The sequence below is a fragment of the Solea senegalensis genome, unplaced genomic scaffold (genome assembly GCF_019176455.1).
Source record: "Solea senegalensis isolate Sse05_10M unplaced genomic scaffold, IFAPA_SoseM_1 scf7180000013203, whole genome shotgun sequence".
In the NCBI taxonomy this organism is placed as follows: domain Eukaryota; kingdom Metazoa; phylum Chordata; class Actinopteri; order Pleuronectiformes; family Soleidae; genus Solea; species Solea senegalensis.
Window position 1 is genome coordinate 16,260 of NW_025320778.1, and position 22,965 is coordinate 39,224.

Here is a 22,965-nt window from a genome sequence, read left to right on the forward strand (position 1 = left end):
TATGTATATATATATATTAAATGCATGAATATATATATATATATTTATGAAACGCATGAACATATATATATATATATATATATATATATATATATATATATATATATATATATATATATATACATACATACATACATATACACATATATCTAAGAGGCAACTTTATAAATGCTGGTGTTCAAAATGACACTGTTTTTGCAATAATGTGTGCAAATAGCGTTTTCCATTGAATCGCTTGTGCCACCATTAAAACTGGAAAAAAAAAAAATACATCTTTGTCTTCATAAAGAACAAATAAAAGCATGTACATTCAAGAAATGTTTCTTTATATCAAATTTCTGTCAAAATTCACAAAGCTTTCACAGGTCTGGTAGTACAAATATAAAATGTATGCTCGATATGAGATAATCAAATACAACATGCGATTCCCTGCAAGTCTCATTTGTGTGTGCAAATGTGTATACTATCACTGTACATACTGTGGTGTGTGTATGCGTGAAGGCGTCAAAGGTCATCGCTTCTGCCGGATCTGTCAGAGCCGCGTCTCCCTGTCTGTGCAGTTGTCTGGCATTTGTTGTAATTGGTTCACATTGGAAATCATAAACTCTTCCTTCCTGAGCGCTTCCAGCTCCGTTCCTCCGTTGACCACCGCTCCATGAATGGCGTTCCTTTCTTCCTCCTTGAGCTGCCGACTGAGCAGAATGAAGCCCGGGATGCAAATGAGGAAAGAGATAGTCCGCAGGCTCAGAGTCAGGCCCAGATATGCAATCCTGAGAGGCAAGTGTGTTAAACCATAAAATTAGATTGGCTGAAGATATTCCTCTTTTGACATCAGATGAAAGAGAAGGCTCGGGATAACCTATTAGTGTTGACAAACACATAAATGGGGCAGAGACGGGTGAACGCCACAGTGGCGCCGTCTCACAGAAGCGCGTGAAATCATGTCAGTGAAGAGTAAAGTTACTGGTTTATTAAATTGAACTGAATTGAACATCAGTAGATCACTTGAGTGATACTGAGGGAAAGTCTAGTCGTGAGTTAAAGTTGTGAAACCTACATATTTACAATTTGACAAGCACCATGTTGAATTTACCTGCAACTAGGCACCTTCTGAACAATGCCAGCTGTCAATCACACTCATTAGTGCTGCAATTAGTGCTCATATATTGAAAAAGATTGAAAAAGACCAAGACCATTAACTCCTCAGGAAAACTGTTTACCGATGTTCTAAATCAAGTGATAATTGGGCAGATTTTCCATTCAAATTAAGTTCTTTTTTAAGTGTTGCCCTCTGGGGCCTTGTTGGTTGTGACTGTGCCAATAAGGTTTTAAATAATCTTCATTTTTTCCTCATCAATTGTATGTTAGTGTTTATCATCATTGCTGTCCAATATTGCACCACATGCTTAAGCATAAAGCACCTTTCAAACTCAGATGAACGGTCAGCTGGGTCGTAAAACTGAAATGTGATGATGTAATAGTTAGATGCGAGTACAACCTGTATGCTGTGGTGTTGTAGATTCTACAGGCTCCTATACCTCCACACCTCTTCTGACCCCATTTTAGACATGTGGTGTCAATGATCGCTCCAAAGTAGATGGGAGCAGGGATCCCTGCTGTAGGATCAAAGCACACAAACAATATGTTACGAAAGCCGTCCTCTAATACAATTAGAATAATCCTTTTAATAAAGTTGTGAAGTGAAAGGTTTTTGGAAACAGGATGGAACTCTTCTCAGAGTGGATTCAAAACCAGGATAACTTATTTTTAAAGTTTGCATCTACGTCCTCGGCCACTGACACAGGCTCATGGAGAGAATTTGTTTTTAAGGCAAATTACCAAGGGTACGTGTTGCCAGTGCATGGAAACCCAAGGCCAGAGATTTCAGCTGTGGTTTTATGCACCTACATGAGGAAAAGAAAGACATACATCGGTTAGAACATTGCCGTCGTGGTTAGAATGAGTTATTTTCCAGCCATAAAGTTGGGGTCCAATCCCCGATTCCTTTAGTCCATAATGTCTCAATCCTAGTCCTGGGGACTAAGTGCGCTGCATGTTTTTGATGTTGCCCTGCTCCTACACACCTGGTTCGAATGGTCAGCTCGTCATCAAGCCCTGCAGAAGCCTGATAACGAGCCATTGATTTGAATCAGGTGTGATGGAGCGCTGGGTCCCCGGGACCAGGGTTGCGAAACACTGTACAAATGAGTGAATAGTAAGAAGTGCAGTGCAGTGTGGCATGCTTTGAGTAGCTATCAAGTCCAGAAAAACAGATAATAATCTAATTATCTAAATTACTTTTCTGACGTGGAAGCATCCATCACTGACAATTAGATCGATGAAATGACAATAAAATTGCTAATTACTGTAAAATTAGACTGCAGTATGTACAGCAAAGTAATGTCATTGTTGTGACACCACAGTATTTAAACAGGACCAGCTAAGAAATATGTGCATATGTCAACATTCCCTGACTAAAATGTGTGTATGAAAACAGTACATCTTGTATCTATGGCGTTAGGTGTTGAGTCAAGTGTCGGCCAGCAGATGTTGCTCTGGTGCAGGAGGATCTACACCTGGTTCACAAGTCATGTCACATGACCTTTCATGAGTTGCTCAATTGTAATTTTAGCTGTGTTAATGTCGCTCAGTAACCAAATAGTTGCTTCAAACTTCACATGAAGAATATTTTACAATGTTCCCTCTGAAGTGAATGAAGAAGACAATGTAATGTAATCCAGTTACATTCACAATAACACAAAGCAACCATGTTCTTCCAGAACTGTTGTTGAGTACGTGTAGCGTTCCACAGTCCCCTTTAGAAAAATAAGTGGGAGAGATGCAGCACTGACTGTCATGTCCTCTTTCATTACAGCAAATTAATGTCGGATCAGTTCACTAATGTTTTGACACCGTCAGTTCTAGTAATCTCTAAATTCACTTTAAAATGTTGCAGGCAAAACCTGATGAAATCCTATTGATATGAAGACCGATATTCTTAGAAGCACATTATAGTTCAATTCCTGATGGTCACCAAGGCAGCAGAAGGTGCTAACTCAACACTTTTTCCTGACCTCATTTGTGTGAAACAGATTAGAGATTTGCCTCAAAGAATTTGAGAGGTTCTCAGCTGACCATTGAAAATCACCATCATGTCAACAGCTTAAAATCCCTGGAAATCTTGTTAATGTAAACAGTCTATTTTTAAACGGGTTGTTTGTCAAAGCCCACTATTTATAAGAGTGACACAAAGACACACAAAGGAAGAATGTCAGACAAATCTGAAACAGTTGAACACCAAACGTTGCTTTAGTAAACCAAATTTTGAAATCCTATTATATGTGCGTATATATACTTTTTAAAACTTAAATCTGACCTGATGAGAAACATGTAGCCTGGTGTCCCCCCGAGGGAGATGATAAAGGAAGTGATGACAGAGAGAGCCAGGAAGTACGGGAACATCCTGTCACAGTCGTCCTTGTGAGGACACTGACCTGTACTGGCTGTAAAATTACCAGCCGCACCGACACAGCTGCAGTTAGAGAAGACCTGAACAAAGAAAATCATGTAAAGTTGTACACAAGTGACCATGTATAGTGGGACATAGACAAATATACGGTATATACACAGCAATAAGCTTGAAAACAATCAGAAACGCATTAAGGTGTGATGAGCAAAGAGCAAGACTTTATTCTTGTAATATTACATTTTTCTCTTAGAATTATGACATTATTTTTCTCGGAAAATTCCGACTTTATTCTCACAATATTACGACTTTGTTCTCGCGATATTACTACTTTGTTCGCGTAGACATTTGAGAACATCATCATTTCCAGGTTTGACGAACACCGGTCAACATTTTTTAAGGTTTTCTGATACTCTGAACACCAAACGATTAATCGAGAAAATAATCGACAGATTAATCGATTATGAAAATAATCGTTAGTTGCAGCTCTTGTAATATTACAACTTTATTCTTGTAATATTACGACTTTATTCTTGTAATATTACAACTTTATTCTTGTAATATTACAACTTAATTTTCATAAAATTACGACTATGTTCTTGTAAAATTATGAATTTATTCTCGTAATATTACGACTTTATTCTCGTAATATTATAACTTTATTCTTGTAATATTACAACTTAATTTTCATAAAATTACGACTATGTTCTTGTAAAATTATGAATTTATTCTCGTAATATTACGACTTTATTCTTGTAATATTATAACTTTATTCTCGTAATATTACAACTACATTTTCATAAAATTACGACTTTATTCTCGTAATATTATAACTTTATTCTCGTAATATTACAACTAAATTTTCATAAAATTACGACTTTATTCTCATAATATTATAACTTTATTCTCGTAATATTATAACTTTATTCTTGTAATATTACAACTTAATTTTCATAAAATGACGACTTTGTTCCCGTAATAATACTTACGGTGTTTTTCCCTGAGCCAGCAGAGCCGGAGCAGCCAGCAAGACAAGGAGTAACATATGTGATGTCATTGTCTCCACACACTGGGTCCCAGTCACTCGCTGAACAAAAGCACTCGGAGTTGCAGGCTGTGAACAGTGTATGTCTGTCATAAGATATCCCATCGCTGCTGGAAGAACAGTGTAAAAGCAAAGTACAGATGAGAATATTGTCATGACATACAGAGATATACTAACATTGTTGTAGTGTAGTTTATATTATTTGTAACATCGCATAATAAAGTAGTTTATCGTTATTTCTTTCTCAGTAAGTAGACTCACTACGTTATTATTTAGCATGAATGTAAAAGGTTGGTGGCAGAATGGGCCACATAGTGTGAGGGAATGATTCACAGATGAAGGAGCTGTTGGCTTATAATTGCACACTCGCTGGAGCTCCATTAGCTCGCTTCCATCTGCTGCTGAGTTTAATCTATATTGTCAGCAGTGCCACTTCAATTGCATCTGCAGCTGATAATCAGGTTAAAGAGCCTCGGCAGGGTATTGGAAACACATTTGTTTTTTTTTTTGTTGTGGCGGGTCTGTGCTGTTGTTTGTGGCTGAGTTGAGGAGCAATCTCTTTACTGCTGGTTTTCAAACTTTCAAGCCCAGGGAAGAAATGGTGCCATGTTAAATATATTAGGTCAAGCAAGTATATTCACAATTAAAATTCTCATTTCTGAGCCATGTGTTTGTTTTGTTTGGTGTTCGGTCTGTTGCACCATCCACCCAATAACACAGCTCAGGTTGCCAGTACACCGCAGCTTTAAAAGCTATGGGTCTGAAATGCCAAACGTTGCCAAACCTAAAAAAACAATCCCCCGTCTAAAACGTGGGTCTGCAGAGGAAATGTGTGTGAAGTTGAAGAGAGACATGCCAAAATGAAAAGTCTCTTCATGTAATCCCAGACGCACTCAATGGTGGTGAGTCCAGGGCTCCATGTTCTTCTTTACGCTGAAAATGGGTCTTAATGAAAGTTGGCTGTATGTGTATTGTGTCGTTGTTCTGCTGCAAAGTGGTGGCACTGCAGGATGGACGAGTATCTGCTTGTCCTAACCAAATCCCCAACCATGCAAAGAACTGTTGCCTGCAGACCGCTCTCCAAACTGCCTTCTGCTACAGCAACATTTGACTCCTCGGTCCAGATCACACAAATACTACTAATTGTGTGATTTTACTGTTTTATGTATATTTTTTGTGTGGTTTTTTTTGTAAAAAAATGCTTTTAGGGACATGTTTTCAATAGTCATGTGGTTTTGAATTGTGTTTGAATGTAAATTCAGCCACTAAATCAGCTGTAGCATCAGCAACTGTTATAATCCAGACAGAATTTGTTTTCTGCTTGCAAGGAATCTCTATTCATCTGTGTAAATTCATTCATTTTATTCATTTTAAGGGGATATGAATATTTCTTTTTTAGTGCTCGTGTAAAGCTGTCACCATAGCCGACTTTCAAATCTGTGCACATGTGCATGCACCTGCATATTACATGCATTACATATAATACTCCACATCAAAACCTTGATATGCAACTCCGACCATCAAAGTGACGTGCAATTCCTTTTTCTCTCTTGCATTTAACCAGTATGTGCGTTTATTCAGTCCATAACGACAAAAAAGGTCAGTCAGTGGCCACTCACCTATTGTATGAAAGTGTCACCCCGGCAACTTTGGCGTTCTCGCAGCTCATCGCGAAGAAGAACAGCGAAAGGATGTAGCCAATCAGTGATGTGCCAAAGGCAAACTTGGCTGCACCCATGATGTTCAGCTTCAGCCTCTTCATGAGCAAACCTCCAGAAAACATGCCCAGTGCCACAGCAGGGATATTGATCACACCTAGGATTAAGAGACAAGGTGATCAATGAGTTGCTTGAAGGCCATTGATGGATTTAATATACAGTATGATTTCCTTATGTCCCAGACAAGTACACTGAGATGTATTTGGAGCCCAGTGTATAACGCTACCTGTGTCTTTGCCTTTGCTGCGTCTCCTTCTTTTAATCTCGACCTTCATTTATCACCAATTTGAAGATGGTCTTTTATCTATACCCATGTCATTAGTTCCGTTCACTAATAATGCATTCTCTTTTATTTCCATGCAGCCAATCTGGTCAGCGCAGGCAGCTCTTTTGATGAGACCGCATGAACCTAGATGCTTTCAAGTTCTCCAGTTCATATTTTATTTCACATGCACAAGCGCACTCTTCATATTCACAAATCTACCCCCGCTGCAGCTGTAGTGTAAGCAGGATTTGCAACACGCTCCCTTGTTTTTAAACAATATTTGTGCTGCATTCACCAAACAGATTAAAAATACAAATACATGAAGTGGAAAAAAAAACTGCTGACTAATTTATGAAAACCCTGTGCGTTTGGAATAATAAACGCGATTCATGTGTAATCTTTAATCTATATACTGTGATCGTACTTAAAAAAAAACTCCCTGCCCCCCTGTGATGATTTTCCAGGTTTTAACACAATTAATTCATGTGCTACTTTAGTATTTAAGTGCTAATAGTATTTATGAGTGAATCATAACACATACCCATCAGAAAGTTGGCCTTCGAGGCAGACTGCCTGAAGTGCTGCTCGATGTACTTGGGCTTGTAGGTGACCATGCCGATGAGAGAGTTCAGCTGGATGATTGTCACACACAGGTAGATCAGGTACACGGGGTGTCCCAGCAGAATTCGCAAGGATGGAATGAAATCTGCCGACGGATAAAGACGTGACTTTAAACTCACACCTGTCAGCAAACGTCGCTGTGACTGCCGACAATACAAGCCGTATGAAAAACAGTTCAAATAATTAAATGATCCATCCTCACCTTTGGCCATTTCTATAAAACTAGTATGTTCATCTGCAGGATACTTGTGCTTGAGCAGGGGGGCGTTCTTAATGAAACTCTTCTGCTCTGCCGTGCACTCCTCTGCTCCCCGGGGGCCAGGTATGGGCAGTGAACGAGGCAGGAACCAGAATGGGATGGCAGAGAACAGGGTGATGACCCCGGCTATGAGGTAGCCCAGCCACCAGGCCCCAACCCAGCGGGCATCTGCTGGTGTGATGGTGAGAGTTTCTGTGTTGTGGGGAGACGGATCAATACTGAGGCTGATGCTGAGGCTGCACATACTCATTACTTATTATTGGGACACTTGTATTAATGCAGTTTCTGAATGTTAATCTTTCTTCCTCCACTGGACCAACAAGAGGAGAGCGTTTGGTCAGAGCTGTATATTTTGTGGAAAAGCAAACTCACTGAAGTTTTGAACCCAATATTTGATTTGATACCTTTATTGCCCTTCTCCTTTTCCTCTGTCGCTACCTTCTTCTCTCTGCAGTCTAATGTATCCCTCACTATCCCTCACGCCCTTCTGAAGGATTTGTCCCTCCTCTGCGTCGTCTGGCCTCATTCATTAGCTAATCCATGCTAATCCCGCACACCTGCTCTGACTCCGCGCACTCGGCCGGTCGTGCAGTCGATTTTGTATCTGATAACATCCTGTCTCGGTTTCATGAATGACAAGAGCTTTTTTTGAACGGCATCAATTAGACCTGTGATGACATCAAGAGTGCAGATGTCGCCGTTCTATTCCTGTATTCTAGTTATCCATAACAGGACCTCTGTAGGGCTGCAAATAAGGATTATTTTCACCATCGAGTAATCCATTGATTATTTTCTCGATTAATCCGGAAACCTGTTTGGTCTGTTAAATGTCAGGAAAAGTTGAAGAATGTCCATCGTTGTTTACCGAACCTGGAAATGATGATTTTCTCAAATGTCTATTTCTGTCTTCAAACCAGAATCATTAAGTTGTAATGATTGCTCTGTCATACGGAGCAAAGAAACCAGAAAATATTCACATTTAAGAAGCTGAAAAATCTGAAAACTTGCTTTAATTATTGAAAAAACAATCAAAAACGTTGACGATTTAGAAAGCAAACTCTTTTTTTTAGAGAATACTGAATTACCCCGTTTAACAACACACTGCTTTACTACTGTAGCGGAACATTCCATTATTAAATTATGTAAGTATGTATTATACCATTTCAGACTGAATGGATCTCTACATTGACAACATGTTGTGTTAAGTAACATCTAAGTGTCTACGACAGAAACAAACTTTCCTTGCTAAGCTGCTAACGGCTTCCATATCATGTAAGAACAAAAATCGTCAGGACAATACAAGCGCTTTCTGAGTCCAGACTTTGAAATTATAAATACACTGGCGTTTCAACTCACCCATCTTTACAAATCCGATGTCCACGTAGATTTTGGCACAAAGGGAGCCCAGCAGGTAGCCAAACACTGGACCGACCACTGAAATGGTCTGTACACAACCTATGGTTTCATAGACATGGATGAAAATGACCCACAAACAAACAAACAAACTGGTGAGAGATAAATCTTTAGGTAAGACTTTGTAAATAAGAATCAATATTTACTGCAGTAATTTGTCCGTAAGAGTATCATAAGAATGTTTTTTATATAGTGTATCTTGGCCATTATTTTACATGATTGAACACAGGGCAGTATGTACACTGACACACATATACACTGCAGGGTAAATACAGCCATGTGACACCTAAACTGTCCTGTATACTGGCTGTCAGTGGTGTAACTATAAACAGTGATATGATTGTGTGTCCAGTTTTACTGTAAGACTATTTATCACATCATTAAACTGTAAACAAAAATGCTTTACTGCACGTGTGTCGCAGTGGTGTGTTCATGCTCTAATTTTCACCTTCGTCAAACAGTCCAAAGGTGTATATCTCTTTTCTTACCCACATACAGGGCCGCATTTTCCTCGCTCGCAAAATCATCTATGTAAGAGATCCCAAGGGGCTGAACTGGCGTCTCTCCAATGCCGCGCAGAACATTTCCCAGGAGCACATAGATCCACATCGACAGGTTGGACTCGCTTTCGCAACCTGCAGTCAGGACGGAGTAAGTGTGATGATTTACTCGTCGACAGTCGTAGGGTCATCGTCAGTGATTGCATATGCATACAGCCTGGCAGTGCAGGTTTAATATGATCTGATTCAACACGGCGCGGTGCAATGTGATACAATGAGATTGGGATGACAGTATATTGCACGTGGGATGAGTAGCCTGATTATGTACTGATCAAAACATCCAATTATTGCGTCTATCACATTTCTAAATAAATGCATGAATCATCTAATAATCGAGGAGATCATATTTTATTCTATTTTATTTGAAGTATGTGTGTAAAGCTCACCAGTTGCAGGCACTTCAGGTAGTTTACCGTCTCGGGTCAGGTCGACTGAACCCAGTGGACATGGAGAGGGGTTCAGTGTTGAGTTCTCTACCCACCGCACTGAGGTTTCAAATTCATAGCTATACGCAAAGCACAAATGACACTTTAAAAACGAGCAAATATGAACAGTTGAAGAACTAAAAGAAAAGAAAAGAAATGAGTGGAAGTGGATTTTACATGTCATTTCAGATGCATCTACGGTACATTTAAGTCTCACTGGAACAGCAATAATGTTAAAGGTTAATCTAGTGCTACACCTGTAATATACTGTGTGTGTATATACAGTACATGACACGTTCAATGAAAAATAGTTTGTGAAGCTCGTCTTAAGGCGCACTTCTTCTCCTTGGCCTTTGATGCAGCGTGAGTTGTTGGCGTTTTTTCCCGTTCTTATAGCCGTGTGAATGTGCGATGTTGTGTTTTCACTCATTTATTGATGTTGTTTTTAAATGTGCTCTATTCATAACGTGGACTGGATTAAAGGCCTGCAGTGTAGATATAAGACAGACACAGCATTGTTTGGCACAGCTTTGAGAAGGGAATGTGATGCACATGTAAACAAACAGCGATACACACATTTCATGTCTATTACCCAATCTTTGCTGTGCAGTCTGTTTAAATTTGGCTCCAGTTTACGGACTGAATTAAAATCCGAGAGGCAGGCCTACTGGCTCCTCCCACTCACCGTCCAATGATGAAGTGAGGCAAAGCGATGATGAAGGTGCCGATGGACATCAGTACACAACCTACTGCGATGACCTTTGGCCGATGGAGCTTGGCCCCAAAGTAACTGACGAAAGCGATCACCAACAGGTTACCTGGAGGGCAGAAAGTCTAGGTCAGATAGAGGGAAAAATACTTTTACCGATTTGCATTTAGCTTTGTATTTCTAGAATAGGGGAGTGTTTTTTTTTTTATTTTATTGTTTTTAAACCTCAGTTTCCCCTGAGGTAACGAAAATAAGAATGAAGACATTTGTCAACTTGAGGTTGGAAAGCACAATTTTTCAAAAATACTAACCCTATTATAGTAATACAAAGCTAAATGCAAATTGGTGAAGTATTCCTTTAAGTTTTTTGTTAAGTTTAAGGATGAATCGATGCTATTTTTTAAAATTTATTTAACCTTTATTTAAACAGATAAAAGACCCATTGAGATCGAGACCTCTTTCACAAGGGTGAGCCGGCCAAGAAAGGCAGCAGCACGCGTCATAGTTAATAAAAACAGGGAGAAATGGCCGGACTCTGAATCCATAATTTGATGACAGCAATTCATATTTGGAATTTAAAACGTGATGATGATGTCACCTGCGTGCGTCCATAACGACATGATGATTTGTCTGTTATCACATTTCAGTGCTACCTGTTCATAATCAGTGACATGGAAACTCCACTCTAAACAAGGTGGACAAAATAGCCAAGACAGATAAGCCTCTGTCATATGCCTGACCTTTACAAAGGCTCAGTTGATGAGACGTCAGTCTCTCGTGTGTGAGAGAGACGCAGCGGGGGGGCGGGGGTAAAAGTAATGATCAGTAAAAGGACACGTGCAACATGTGAATGTAAAGGACATTCTTAGAAGTCCTTGACAGTCTTCCATGTTAATGCACATGGTAATGACGCAATTACCGCACTTACACAGTGGAACTATTGTACAAAAGCGGTAAGCACAGTGAGCCGCCACTGTACGTTTAATTTCTCTCTCCTTCTGTGCCCCCTCTGATCACTTCTCTCTTGTTTCTTGCACTTTCTGTTCCTTTTTTCTCCTCTCTCTCTTCACGCTGCCCTGCTCTGCCTCTGTGTTGCCCTGGCAACAGTCCTATAGAAAAAGCTTGTTGCCTAGGCCACATGAGAGAAGCAGCTTTCAAGGGAGACGGTGAGACAGATGAAGAGATAGACGGGGAATATGGCTTTGACGGTGCCACTGGGTGTCCGCCTCACCTTTCCCTCTGGCACACAATCAGAGTATAAGCAGGCCACACACTCAGTCACAGTACTGGTGAAAATGTTGCTTATTCCCCAGTGCTATGTTACCCTGGGCCTAAACTGCCTGTCGGACAGTAACACAGCAAAAGTAGAAAGACTGAATGAGCTTACTACAGTTAATATTTACTCATGTGGCAGATACCTTTATCCAAAGTAAATCACATCTGCTTTTCAATGCTGAAGCTTCAGTGCTGCAGAAGAGTTTGACATAGTGCTAAGTGTTAAATCTGTTCACTAAGTCAAGGCGAAAATCAGGTACACAAGTGGAGTGACAGTGCTAGTTAGTAAGCATGTAAGGATGTTCGTAGAGGAGGGGCTCCAGGAAGAGATGAGACTTCAAGAGACTTGAACATCTGGCAGCTTAATTCCATCAACAGGAAAACCACAAATGAGAACCCTCTTGGACTGTGATTGTCTTGTGTGACGGGATACGATGTTCACTCAAGTATCTTTGACCTACGGCTAATTTAGTGTCCATGCATGTTTTTGGACTGTGGGAGGAAACTGGAGAAAACCCACGCACACACAGTGAGAACCCAGGTCTTGTTGCTGCAAGGTCAAAAGTACTGATGACTCCAACCTTGTGGCCCCCGAGATTCCACATGCGATTTAAAAAAGAAAAGCTGAATGATTGGCCCTTAATGAATCACAATTAACACATAAACACTTTCTCAACTTAAAGGAATATTTGCATTTAGATTTGTTTTACTAGAATAGGGTAGTGAAAAATTGTCAAGAAATATCTTCATTCTTTTCTAGCCTCACCAGTGACACTTAGTGTCAGTTACGCTAACAGGACCAAGTGTCACTGGTGGGCAGAAAAGATAGGAGACATTTCTCAACTTAGGGGAAACTGCGGTTGGAAAGCACAATTTTTCAAAAATACTACCCCTATTCTAGTAATACAAAGCTAAAGTAAGTATTCCTCTAAATTTGAAAACTGCTTTTTATTCTTGCCTATCATCAACCTCATTTTGTAACGAAAGCCTAAAGGTAATTATTTTTTGATATTTTCTTAAAGGCACTGTCTGTTTACAGCTGATACAGGTGTTAGATAAAAGATGGTGATTGTGTAAACCCTGATGATTCCCTTTTATATCCCTAGAGGAAGCAGAGACTGAATTAAAACTTACAGAGACGTTCCTGCATATCAAAACCGTCCATAGCATGTCCACATCAAAAACAAAGCTTGGACCCATATATGTCCCTGAATGACACTATGACTCACTACACACGCACATTCTGTCCTCTTCCTGGCAGCCTGATGAATCCTTTATCTGCTGCTTGAATATCAGAAATAATAAGAAACTCATTCATATTTTGGTCCCAAAGACGGTGGGGGGAAGGGAAGGGACACATGACACATACAGAGGCTGTAAACAGAACCACAAAGCGATAGCCGTGACCGGCAGGCCCACTCACCTATCTCGAAGCTCCCATCAATGACACCTATTAGGTAACTGGGGATGTCAAAGCGCCTCTCCAGCTGAGTAATTGTGCTCTTCATGTAGCTCCCCGACAGAGCCTTTGCAAAATAGGCAAAGGACAGAGCCATCAGAAACATCTGGGAAAAGAGAGTAAAAAATAAAAAAGGGGTGGGGGATAGGAAAGAAAACAAAGAAATGGGTTAATGTGTGTTAAACCACAAATACGATATTTCATTTTCGTTGTTCTGCACTTGATTGTGCGACGTTCTCATGTGAAGGGACCGAAGGAGATCGATGCAGTGACTTAGTTCATTAACCTACTTTGAGTGGTTCAGCATTCAGTAATTAAGACGTGCCAGCATTGTAGGAATAATGAGGTTCAGATGAAAGAAGGGGTTTCAAGTGGGAGGAGAGGGTTGGAAGTAAACACGTGTAGCGTGGAGAGCACTAACCATGCGTGGCAGCAAAATAATAGCAGACAGACTGACGAATGATTGAACGTGTTGGCAAAAAAAACGCAGAACGTCATCAGTATATTTCACATAATAAAATTAGTCAAGCTGAAATATAACACATAGGTAAAAGGCAGGACGACGAACTCTGTGACACAAACGAACTGAAACCATGGAAAAATGTCCTCTCCTGGATTTGTTTTGATTTGTGCGATGAAGAAGAGAAGTGAGCAACCGTGAACAGTGAGCGAGCCCACAGTAATATCACAGTTATGACCAAGGGTAATCTAATAAACCATGGCAGACTTTCAAAGACAAATGCAGTATCAACACACCAGCCAGAAACCAACGGTAACTTCCTGGTTTGAACTAAACTGTGACAAAAGTGACTTTCATAACACTGTCAGTTGAACTTGCCTTTTTATTATAACGTAGTGTCTGACGTTTATAGCTATTGCTAAAAACTACTGAACCAATGGAGCATGAAATCATTGAGATCTTTTTTTAAACCAAAAATCGCCCCCTGGTGGCTACTTAATATATTTTAATTTGGCTGCCGGAGGGCCCTGGAAGACTTTGTCCATTTGTTTCCCCTCACATCCTCTTTTAAACTGAATCATTTTGCAATGACCTAATTACCTTCACCAAGGAGGTTGTCTGTCTGTCTGTCTGTCTGTCTGATTGATTGTCTGCCTCTCAGTGAGCAGCACAGAGTTAAAGAACGGATGTTGATGACATGTTATGGGGATGCAGGTTATGGCCCAAGGAAGAGATGGCTAGATTGTTGTGTTGATCTGTTATGAATCCTGATTGTGATTTTTTTTACTATATACTATATACTAATACTATTTTAGTTTCACTGTGGGAAACTGAGTGGCCTTGGCGCAGTTTTGGTGTCTCTTATTGACAATGCTTTATCTCACTTTTTTGCAATTGTGCTAAACAAATGTAAGCAGTGGTCTAATCAGTGAACACTGCAGCCAGCAACTCCTCAGAACAGATAGCCCTCATTCAAAGCACTGAACTTTAAGTACCAACATGGGACATTTCCAGCATAAGTACTGTGCGATTAGACATGATGCAGGTCTGCACTTTCACTATCACATTTTTCCTCCTTTATCTGTAGTGACTTTGACAACTGCTGCATGTATTCAGCAAGGAAACAACTGATGCTGAAACAAGTTAAACCAAACTTCCTGCCAGAAAATGTCTTGACCCCTGACCTTGGCTAATCTAATCTAGAATCACATGTTTGCCCCTGTGACTTATAGGATCTCTTGTGACCTCTCCATTTGTCTAATGAAAGGCGGAACATATCGTTAGAAGGCGTTAGAAATATCTGACATGTAAATGTTAAATACACCAACTATAATATTGACTTTCTAAAGGTTCGCTATGAAAGATGGAACATGCCAATATTAAGTCTTGCTTTGAGCTGATTAAAATTAAAATAAAATGAAGATGTAATACATTTGTAGTCCTCATAGAGGCTAAAACCTGGTCCTAACCTCATTTCTAAGGGAACTGGTCAAGTTTAGGGCTACAATTTTAATTGTGTATGGGTAAGGTTAGGGATAGCATTATCAAAATGAATGAAAGTCAATGCAGTTTCCTAGGAACAGTGGTCTGTCTGTGTGTGTCTGTGTGTGTGTGTGTGTGAGAGAGAGAGTGGGAGGGAGGGAGGGAGTTAGGGAGGTGACTCTTCCTACGTGTTCTTGCTTCGCTTTTCTAACGTTCAATTCACATCTGTGACTATTGGTATGATGAGGAAAAGACAGTGGTTTTTCACAGCAGTAATGCCACAGAGCTGGCTCTACACGGGAGAAGAATAAAACCATTGTGTTGTTTATGGACTAGGTATTTGTAATCTCCTTCTGCTCCCGTGAATGCTCGTTAATAAGTAATGGTCTGTAGCCTTAGTCATGGTTTTTGCACTGAATCTGCTGCTGTAATGACATATGACATAAGCAGTGCACATGAGAGTCACATTGCACACAACGATTTCACGTGTCATGGTCATAGGAGGAACAGTGGCTTTAAGTCTACTTTCCAGATAACAAATAAACAGATTAGATCCCAACTAAATCGCTCATTAGGCGAAAAACAGCAATGAGCACACAGTTTTACCTTTTGACCATTTAGTGGCAGTTGAATAGGAGGCAGCTGACAATTAACATTAGATTTAGAGAATTAGAGATAGGAACAGCTTTAAGTCAGGATGTGCAATGACGAGAGAAAACAACCCTGAAATTTCCCTTGTAGAGAGAAGCCATTTACATGATTCGATATGAGGGGGGACCATCAATGCAAATAGTTTTCTTTTGATGTTAACTACTGAGACTGGTTGCAGGGCATTCACAAAAGTAGTTAATCACATGTGCATGTCCTGGGGTGTGTGTTTGTGTGTGTGTGTGCGTGTGAGTGGGGGTGGAGGGGCGTTCACTTGCACACAAGGTCACATACATGTATATTTCCCCACAAAACAAGGAAGAGACTTGTCTTGTCTCTTCTCCCCCTGTGTGGGGGGGTTTTCTCCAGGTTCTCCGGCCTTCTCCCACAGTTCAAAAACATGCAATATGGGGATAAGGTAAATTGGTCACTCTAAATTGACCATAGGTGTGAATGTGAGAGTGGATGATCGTTTGTCACTGTGGCCCTGCGATGGACTGGCGAACTGTCCAGGGTGTACCCCGCCTATGTCAGCTGAGATTAGCACAGCACCTCCTGGTGGAGGATAAAGTGGTAGATAATGGATGGATGGATCTTCATCGATATCTGGAGTTCAATATTTGATTTTTGAACGAAACCTATGTGGGTGGCCACATATGACGCTTTTCCACTAGCACGACCCGTTTATTTTGCTTTTCCATTAGCGATAGTACCTGGTACTATTTTTTTACTACCTTCTGACACTATACGTGGGCTAATCTCCAGCATTTAGCAAGGAAATGACTAAAATCTCATCATTTAACAGAGGAGTCTGGTGTATTTCGTGACAGTCATGCAGGAAGTGCTGAACAAATCTACTGAACAAAGCGCCATTACTTCCCTGTCAGTCACTTAGTGGCTCACACTGACATTGTTCATAGAATAGGTGGCTGAGTGATGAATGAATGAATGTAATATCAAAGATCATTTTTGTACACTTGCCATTCAGTTGAATAAAACAGCAAAAATTGTTTTGTTGATCAACTCTTTTGTTGATCATCTATGAAAGATTACACTTCATAGATGAAAAAACACTAATCCAATAGTATAAGACACTAATAATTCATTTCCTGTAATTACAATATAGAACTGCGTTACTTGCACTACATGCAAATCTCAACAGAATTACAATATGCGTCTGGGATTGTATTTTTCCATGTGTTCTCGCGCTATTGTTTGTTTGGTGATAAATAATAATTGGAGCTTCTTGTCTCATACACACAGGAAAAGAATCAAATACAGTACAGTGGTCCACAATTGAAGCCCAAAAGTAGAACTAATTATACAAGAGGTGGGGTAGAAGAAAAAAAAATAACACACTGTGCTGCCAAAGTTTAAGTCTTATTGATGGAATTAACAAAAAGCAGAATAACACTGAGCACCGGATTAGAGTCCAAACAATTCTGAGAAGCAATGAAAGTCTGTCCTGTCACTGCAGTCTGTATTATGATAAGCTGCTTAAACACCATTGTCTCATGTCACTTTCATGTAGAAAAGGGCAACAATAGCGTCTGATCTATTTTAAGGCTTTTACTAACTTTCATGTTTTGGGCCAGACAATGCCGTTTTCAGCGCAGCGACCCTCTGGTGAGCCCCTCCCTTCAAGTGCCACCACTGAAGTCTACAGTTCCATTACTTTCGTCTTAATAACAGAAAGCGCTGACAGCGACGGTGCCAGCTGTGAAGAAATGAGACCAATTCCCCGGCAATCATTAACTCAATTTCATCTCAACACATTTGTGTTTTCAGTGCCACAGGAATTTCCTCTGGATGAAATTGTGTTTATTTATCGCCGGCTAGCCAACAGTCACTGTTTCATTCTGATGCTAGAGTCACATTGTTTTCTGTTCCGATATATTCACATGCTACAGTAATCGCACGGAGTCGACTGTTGATACTTTCTCGTCGCTTTCTGACAGCAATTTGTGTCTCATGTGTCTTGATTTCAAGGCATCATGGGGCTGAGAAGGTTGGCATCCGCCTCCACCCTGTGGGGGACGAGTGATGACGATCCAACAGCTCAAGAATGGCCATTTTTAGTCATGGTCCTTTTTCACATCAGACTCGCATCACATTGTGACAGGTCATAGTTGCAAAAGCACAGGTGGAAATAATCAAATGAATGATGATTTCATTCAGTTTCCTCATTTTCAAAGAAAAAAACCTAACCCACAAAGCCAATTTAAAGGAGACATATCATACCCTATTATAAAATAAATAGCCAAAATAGTTCAGAATGGTCAGTCTGATGCGAAGTGGTGCAGACACACGAACACACGTTTGCTGACTTTATCCAGCACATTAGCTTCATATACAAAATCCTCTGAGGCTGGAAGTTTGTGTAAAACACTGTGCTCCACTGTGCAGCCACGAACAGCACACTTGTCCCTTTGTGTTGACATAATACCGCTCTTCCTCCCTCGCCTGCACTCTCGCATTTTATAGGGACAAGGTGAAGCTAAGGTGGAGCTAAGGTGGAGCTCTCCAAGTAAACATACTGATGGGGCGGTAACATTCGCGGTGAAATGCGCATGCTGCCGTCATAAGCGCAGGGAATTCAACATCGAGTGTTTTATCACCTATACTTACACTAAGCGGGACCACGAAAAAAGGACTGAGTATTCTTTTTTCACACTCTGTGTGAAATATAAGTATTGAAATGATTAAAAAGTTGATTTTGCATAATATGTCCCCTTTAACTTTAAGGGACAGCAGACAAATTTTGTAAAGCTGGTAAGGACAGGGTTATTTTTCTTTGGAGCCGGTGTTTTGCCATACAGTAATAACCCCCCATTAAAACATTAAGACGATAATTTCATTGTTTTGGACCTGTGTTTACCTTTAGGCTGGGGCAGGGGGAAGAAGAACACGGTTCTCTGGCTGTGCCATCCCTGCGTCCGTTCTCCTGTGCGTGTCCTTGCTCAGTTCTGTCCTCCATCCTCCAAAATGTCTCTGTTTTCTTCGTAGAAGTCTCCCACGTAATGTAATTTCTTGGCACTGATGCATGCAACCCTGCAAATGGATAATTCAAGCATGTGACCCACTTCTCGTCCTTAACAGAAAAACAGAAACAGGTCTGCACAGCAGTCAGCAGACAGAAAACACAAAAAACCCACACATTAACTATACGTATTTGTTTGTTTTTTTAAAGATAGTGTCTGAACTTAAATGGATAGGAGAGGGAAGCTTGAAAGAGAGGAGTGAGAGAGGGGGAGAGGGGGGGGGAAATACACGCAGTGGAATCAAACCCCCGGTCACTGCAATGAGCTCTTTGCCCTACGGGGCGCCCCACCCCCGTGTTTGTTTTTAGACATCTTATGTCTAGAATCACCACTAAAAAGCTGTGTTGCAAGGGCATGGGTTATTGCTCTGCTTTTTCGAAAACAAAAAAACTGTTGTTTCCAGTCAACTAGTTTAAGCCTAAGTATGAACAACTCTGAGCTAAACATGCCTATTCCATCACCACTGCGTTTGCATTGTTCAGCCAGTAAGTGCATCATGTGACCAAAGTATATGTAGCATTGAGGGGCTGAGTGTGGCGAAACCTTCGTCTTAAAATCACATATCCCATAATCACTGTATAAGCAAATGGTCCAAATTCGGCCTCTATAAATCCCGATAAATGATCAATACTGTGTGTCAGAAACACGACAGCACTGAGAGCGCAGATGTGCTCATATTTGCACTGAGTAGGTCTGCTCACTGATTTTTAAATGCGAGGCAAATGTTGATGTTACTGATCACGCAACAAAAACATGGTGTGATTTCATCCAGCAGGACGTCGTCTCTATAAAACTTTCTGTATTTAATTCTGTGCTTGGAATTTATGAGCGACGTGCTGGGTAAACGTTTTAGAGTTGTGTGTATGTTCTATATAAATATTACGTCATATTATTTACACAGGATGAGCACAGTGAAAAGCAGTTCTATTGGCATAACCGACTCATAATCGACTCCAAACTGAACATGCATTAGCGGTCTGTGTGTTCTGATCTGATCAGATTTCCCTTTTCATTAAAGGCACAGTCGACGCTTAACAATTGCTTTGTGCTGTAAATGCCGTGGTGTTTAGTTAGATATGTAAACATTATTTTTATTTCACTCAGAAGAATGTCTATCTCTCTCACACACAAACAAACAAACAATCAAACAGGGTTTTTGGCTTTAGAGGCGAATAACCATATCAACCACAGGAATTAAGTATAACACCTATTGTTGTCAGCCGCTCATCACTCACTCTTAAATTGTTAATGTCCACAGATGCAGTCTGGGAAAAAGCATCATGGTCTTCAGGTGAAAGATAACAACAAACGACAATGACTCCGTCGTCATACAATGTAAGTATGAACACAGTCCATTGTGTACGCGTACATGTAGAGGAAGCACAAATCTACCTTCTCTCTTCAATCTTTTCTTCTTCACTGAACCTTCCTCTCCCTTCTTATAAATCTCCCCCAACTCCACACATGTTGCCGTCCCCCCCCCTCCCCCACGGCTCATTTGTGGTGGTCATGTGAACCAGTGAATGTAATTGCTCCATGGGACCCACTCAGTGATTGCTATGCAGCGAAGAACATGACCACAATATCACTCACAACATTGCTGTCACAAGAACAGCCACACGTAGCCACACGTAGCCACACGTAGCCACACGTAGCCACACGTAGCCACACGTAGCCACACGTAGCCACACGTAGCCACACGTACCCACACGTAGCATGTGTGCCTTACTGACGGAATGGTTTCGACCCACATTCGAGATGCACATTCAAATATGAAGCAGGTTTCTGTTAGTTTTCTGTTTTTAAAAGCCTGATCCGATTCAACACGCCAACACTAGTGACCTGTTTTTACGTCGCTTCCTAAAACATTTTATGGAAAAGAAAATGGGCAACGCCTTATTCTTTTAATACCTCATTCTCATCACAGTACTTTCTAACCTTGTTTAGATGAGTGCAAAATAAATTATTATTATTATTATTATCATTTACTTTGGCGTGCCTCATGCTGCTGCCAGTAAGAACAGGGATGAGGAAACGCTCACATACAGTGTAATGACACCGTGATTGCTCACATCTGATCTCTATTGTTATATATCATTTTCAAGGCAGCAGCCATTAAGCACACTTGTGGACACCTGAGATATAATACAAAACATTAGAAACAGTGCACGCCACTGCAGATTAGCGTGCTGTGTGTTGCCCATGCACTTGCCCATCTTTTTTTCACGTCTTGTTTATAAAATGAATAAACATTAAACGGTATGTGCCCTCTCACTGGTATGCTACATTCTCCCTCTCTATTTATGCGGAGTGCACAATATCATATTTATATCTCCCGCCAGATATCTGTAGTTAATATGTGGGGGGTGAGTTGGTACCACTCCCTGCTTAATCTGTGGCACGCTACCAAAGAACAGCACCTGTAAATCATGAGCAGGCTGTAAATGGTCAGGATTTTACAAGGTGCAACACAACACTGAATACATTGTTATTATTGTTAGACAAAGGTTCACGAGTGAGATCTTGGTTTAGATGATGACGACGTAATGGAGACACGATTTTAAATGCTTCTTTATAGGTGACCATAAAAGTAAGAGTGTCTAGTAATATGTAAATACATTGTGCCTCTGAGCAGTAGCTCAAATGAACAGGACTGTTCATACAAATGGCCTGGGAGCAATGGAAGGTTTCGTGTGCTTTGCTCAGGAGCATCCCGGCCCTTGACCTGTCCCATGATTTGAACCGTCAAACCTTCTTGTCACTAGCCCATTTCCTTTCCTCTTGGCCATTGCTGCCGTCTCTTACTGTTCGTAAAGTCTATTGTTGCCTGGGAATGCTTGTCGTTGATGTGTGCATCAAGCAGGTCAATGAATCTTTTATGTCAACTAAGGCATGCAGGCAGATTCCTACTGGACATGTGTTTCACAGGGTACAACAGCAGGTACAACGCAGTGACTGAACAGTCTCATGGAGAAAACCACTGGGTTTAATGTTTCATGTTGGTGCCTTGTTTTATAGTTTAAGCTCATTACATAAACGTTACACAGAGCATTAGGCAGCTTTTTTCCATCACAGTGTTAAAATGTATATACAGAGGATATAAGAATGTGCAGTATAGAGTGTCTTATATCCTTTTTTTTTCAGCAAAAAGTAAAAAAAAAACAAAAAAGAAAATCTGGAAATATGTCAAAGTTCGCTTGGCTCGTTTTTATGAACTGAAATAAAAGAAAAAGTGTCTATTTTGTGAGTTTTTGCACAATTATCTGTGATTTAAAATGAATCATAACGTTGACTCAACAAAAATGCAATCCATATAAAGAGTTTTGTATTATTCCCACAACAATTTACCAAGGGTGCACCTGTGGCACTGATCAGTGCCGTGTGAGCACTAAGGGTTAAACTGTAGCAGTGCCCTTGGATGAAAAAGAAAAATCCACTCATGTTATAAAAAAAAGTGCAGCATTTTTATCAATGGATCAAAATAAGTGCAATGAGGTCAGCTTGTGACTACATAATACAAATTAGACCAAGGCAGAAAACAGTGCCTGTTGCCATGTTTCATTCAGTGTATGATCAATGGTGATTACCACCAAACATCTGGATGTCTATAAGCTTTAAAAACAACAACAACATCTTACCTCACTTTCCTGTCTAACATCCACCTGATTACTTTAAGTCGGAAGGAAACACAGCCAATGTGAAACACAGGTGTAGCCTCAGCAGCTCAGCCAGCTCCGGTCAAACTTCTCACGCGGATGGCAGAAGAGGAAGAGGAGGAGGAGGAGGAGGAGGACAGGCGCCGACTCTTGTTGTGAATGCTCTGATATCGACAGACACGTTCAGAGTTCATTTCCAGCTGACTTCACGGTAACTCTGATTCAGACAGAATCTGATAAAACATGTCTGCAACGGCAGCTGTGAGTGTGTGTGTGTGGAGAGAGAGAGACGCTGCCTGGAAACAGAGAGACTCCCTCTTCATCCTGCCTCCTTTGTGCCTCCCCTCCCCTCCTCCTCCCCCTCCTCCACTCTACTTTCTCTACTCAAATGAGCTTTATTGGAATCACACAGCATAGCATTTCCAGTATCATGCATTTATTAATAAGCTGCTGCGCTGTCATT

The 22,965-nt window shown here is 40.6% G+C and overlaps 1 protein-coding gene across 1 annotated transcript; it reads right to left on the reverse strand.

The window, feature by feature from the left end:
- Positions 1-305: 305 nt before the first annotated feature.
- LOC122760198 (solute carrier organic anion transporter family member 1C1-like) lies at positions 306-22,768 on the reverse strand. The gene is made up of 15 exons (XM_044015285.1): positions 22,485-22,768; positions 18,684-18,856; positions 13,180-13,321; positions 10,458-10,590; positions 9,734-9,852; positions 9,276-9,422; positions 8,731-8,829; positions 7,318-7,566; positions 7,036-7,200; positions 6,131-6,326; positions 4,456-4,621; positions 3,377-3,549; positions 1,840-1,904; positions 1,499-1,616; positions 306-770 (listed from the first exon to the last, which is right to left on the reverse strand). The coding sequence occupies exons 2-15, from the start codon at positions 18,780-18,782 to the stop codon at positions 533-535; spliced, it is 2,109 nt and encodes a 702-aa protein (XP_043871220.1). The 5' UTR covers positions 18,783-18,856; positions 22,485-22,768; the 3' UTR covers positions 306-532.
- Between the last annotated feature and the right edge of the window lie 197 nt (positions 22,769-22,965).

Coding starts and splice junctions, on each gene's coding strand:
- LOC122760198 (XM_044015285.1), bottom strand. CDS start 18,782: ATGGAGGACAGAACTGAGCAAGGACACGCACAGGAGAACGGACGCAGG. Junction 9,853..10,457: donor CCTCACTTCATCATTGGACG/GTGAGTGGGAGG, acceptor CTTTGCGTATAG/CTATGAATTTGAAACCTCAG. Junction 3,550..4,455: donor CTGGCTCAGGGAAAAACACC/GTAAGTATTATT, acceptor TTCTTTGTTCAG/GTCTTCTCTAACTGCAGCTG.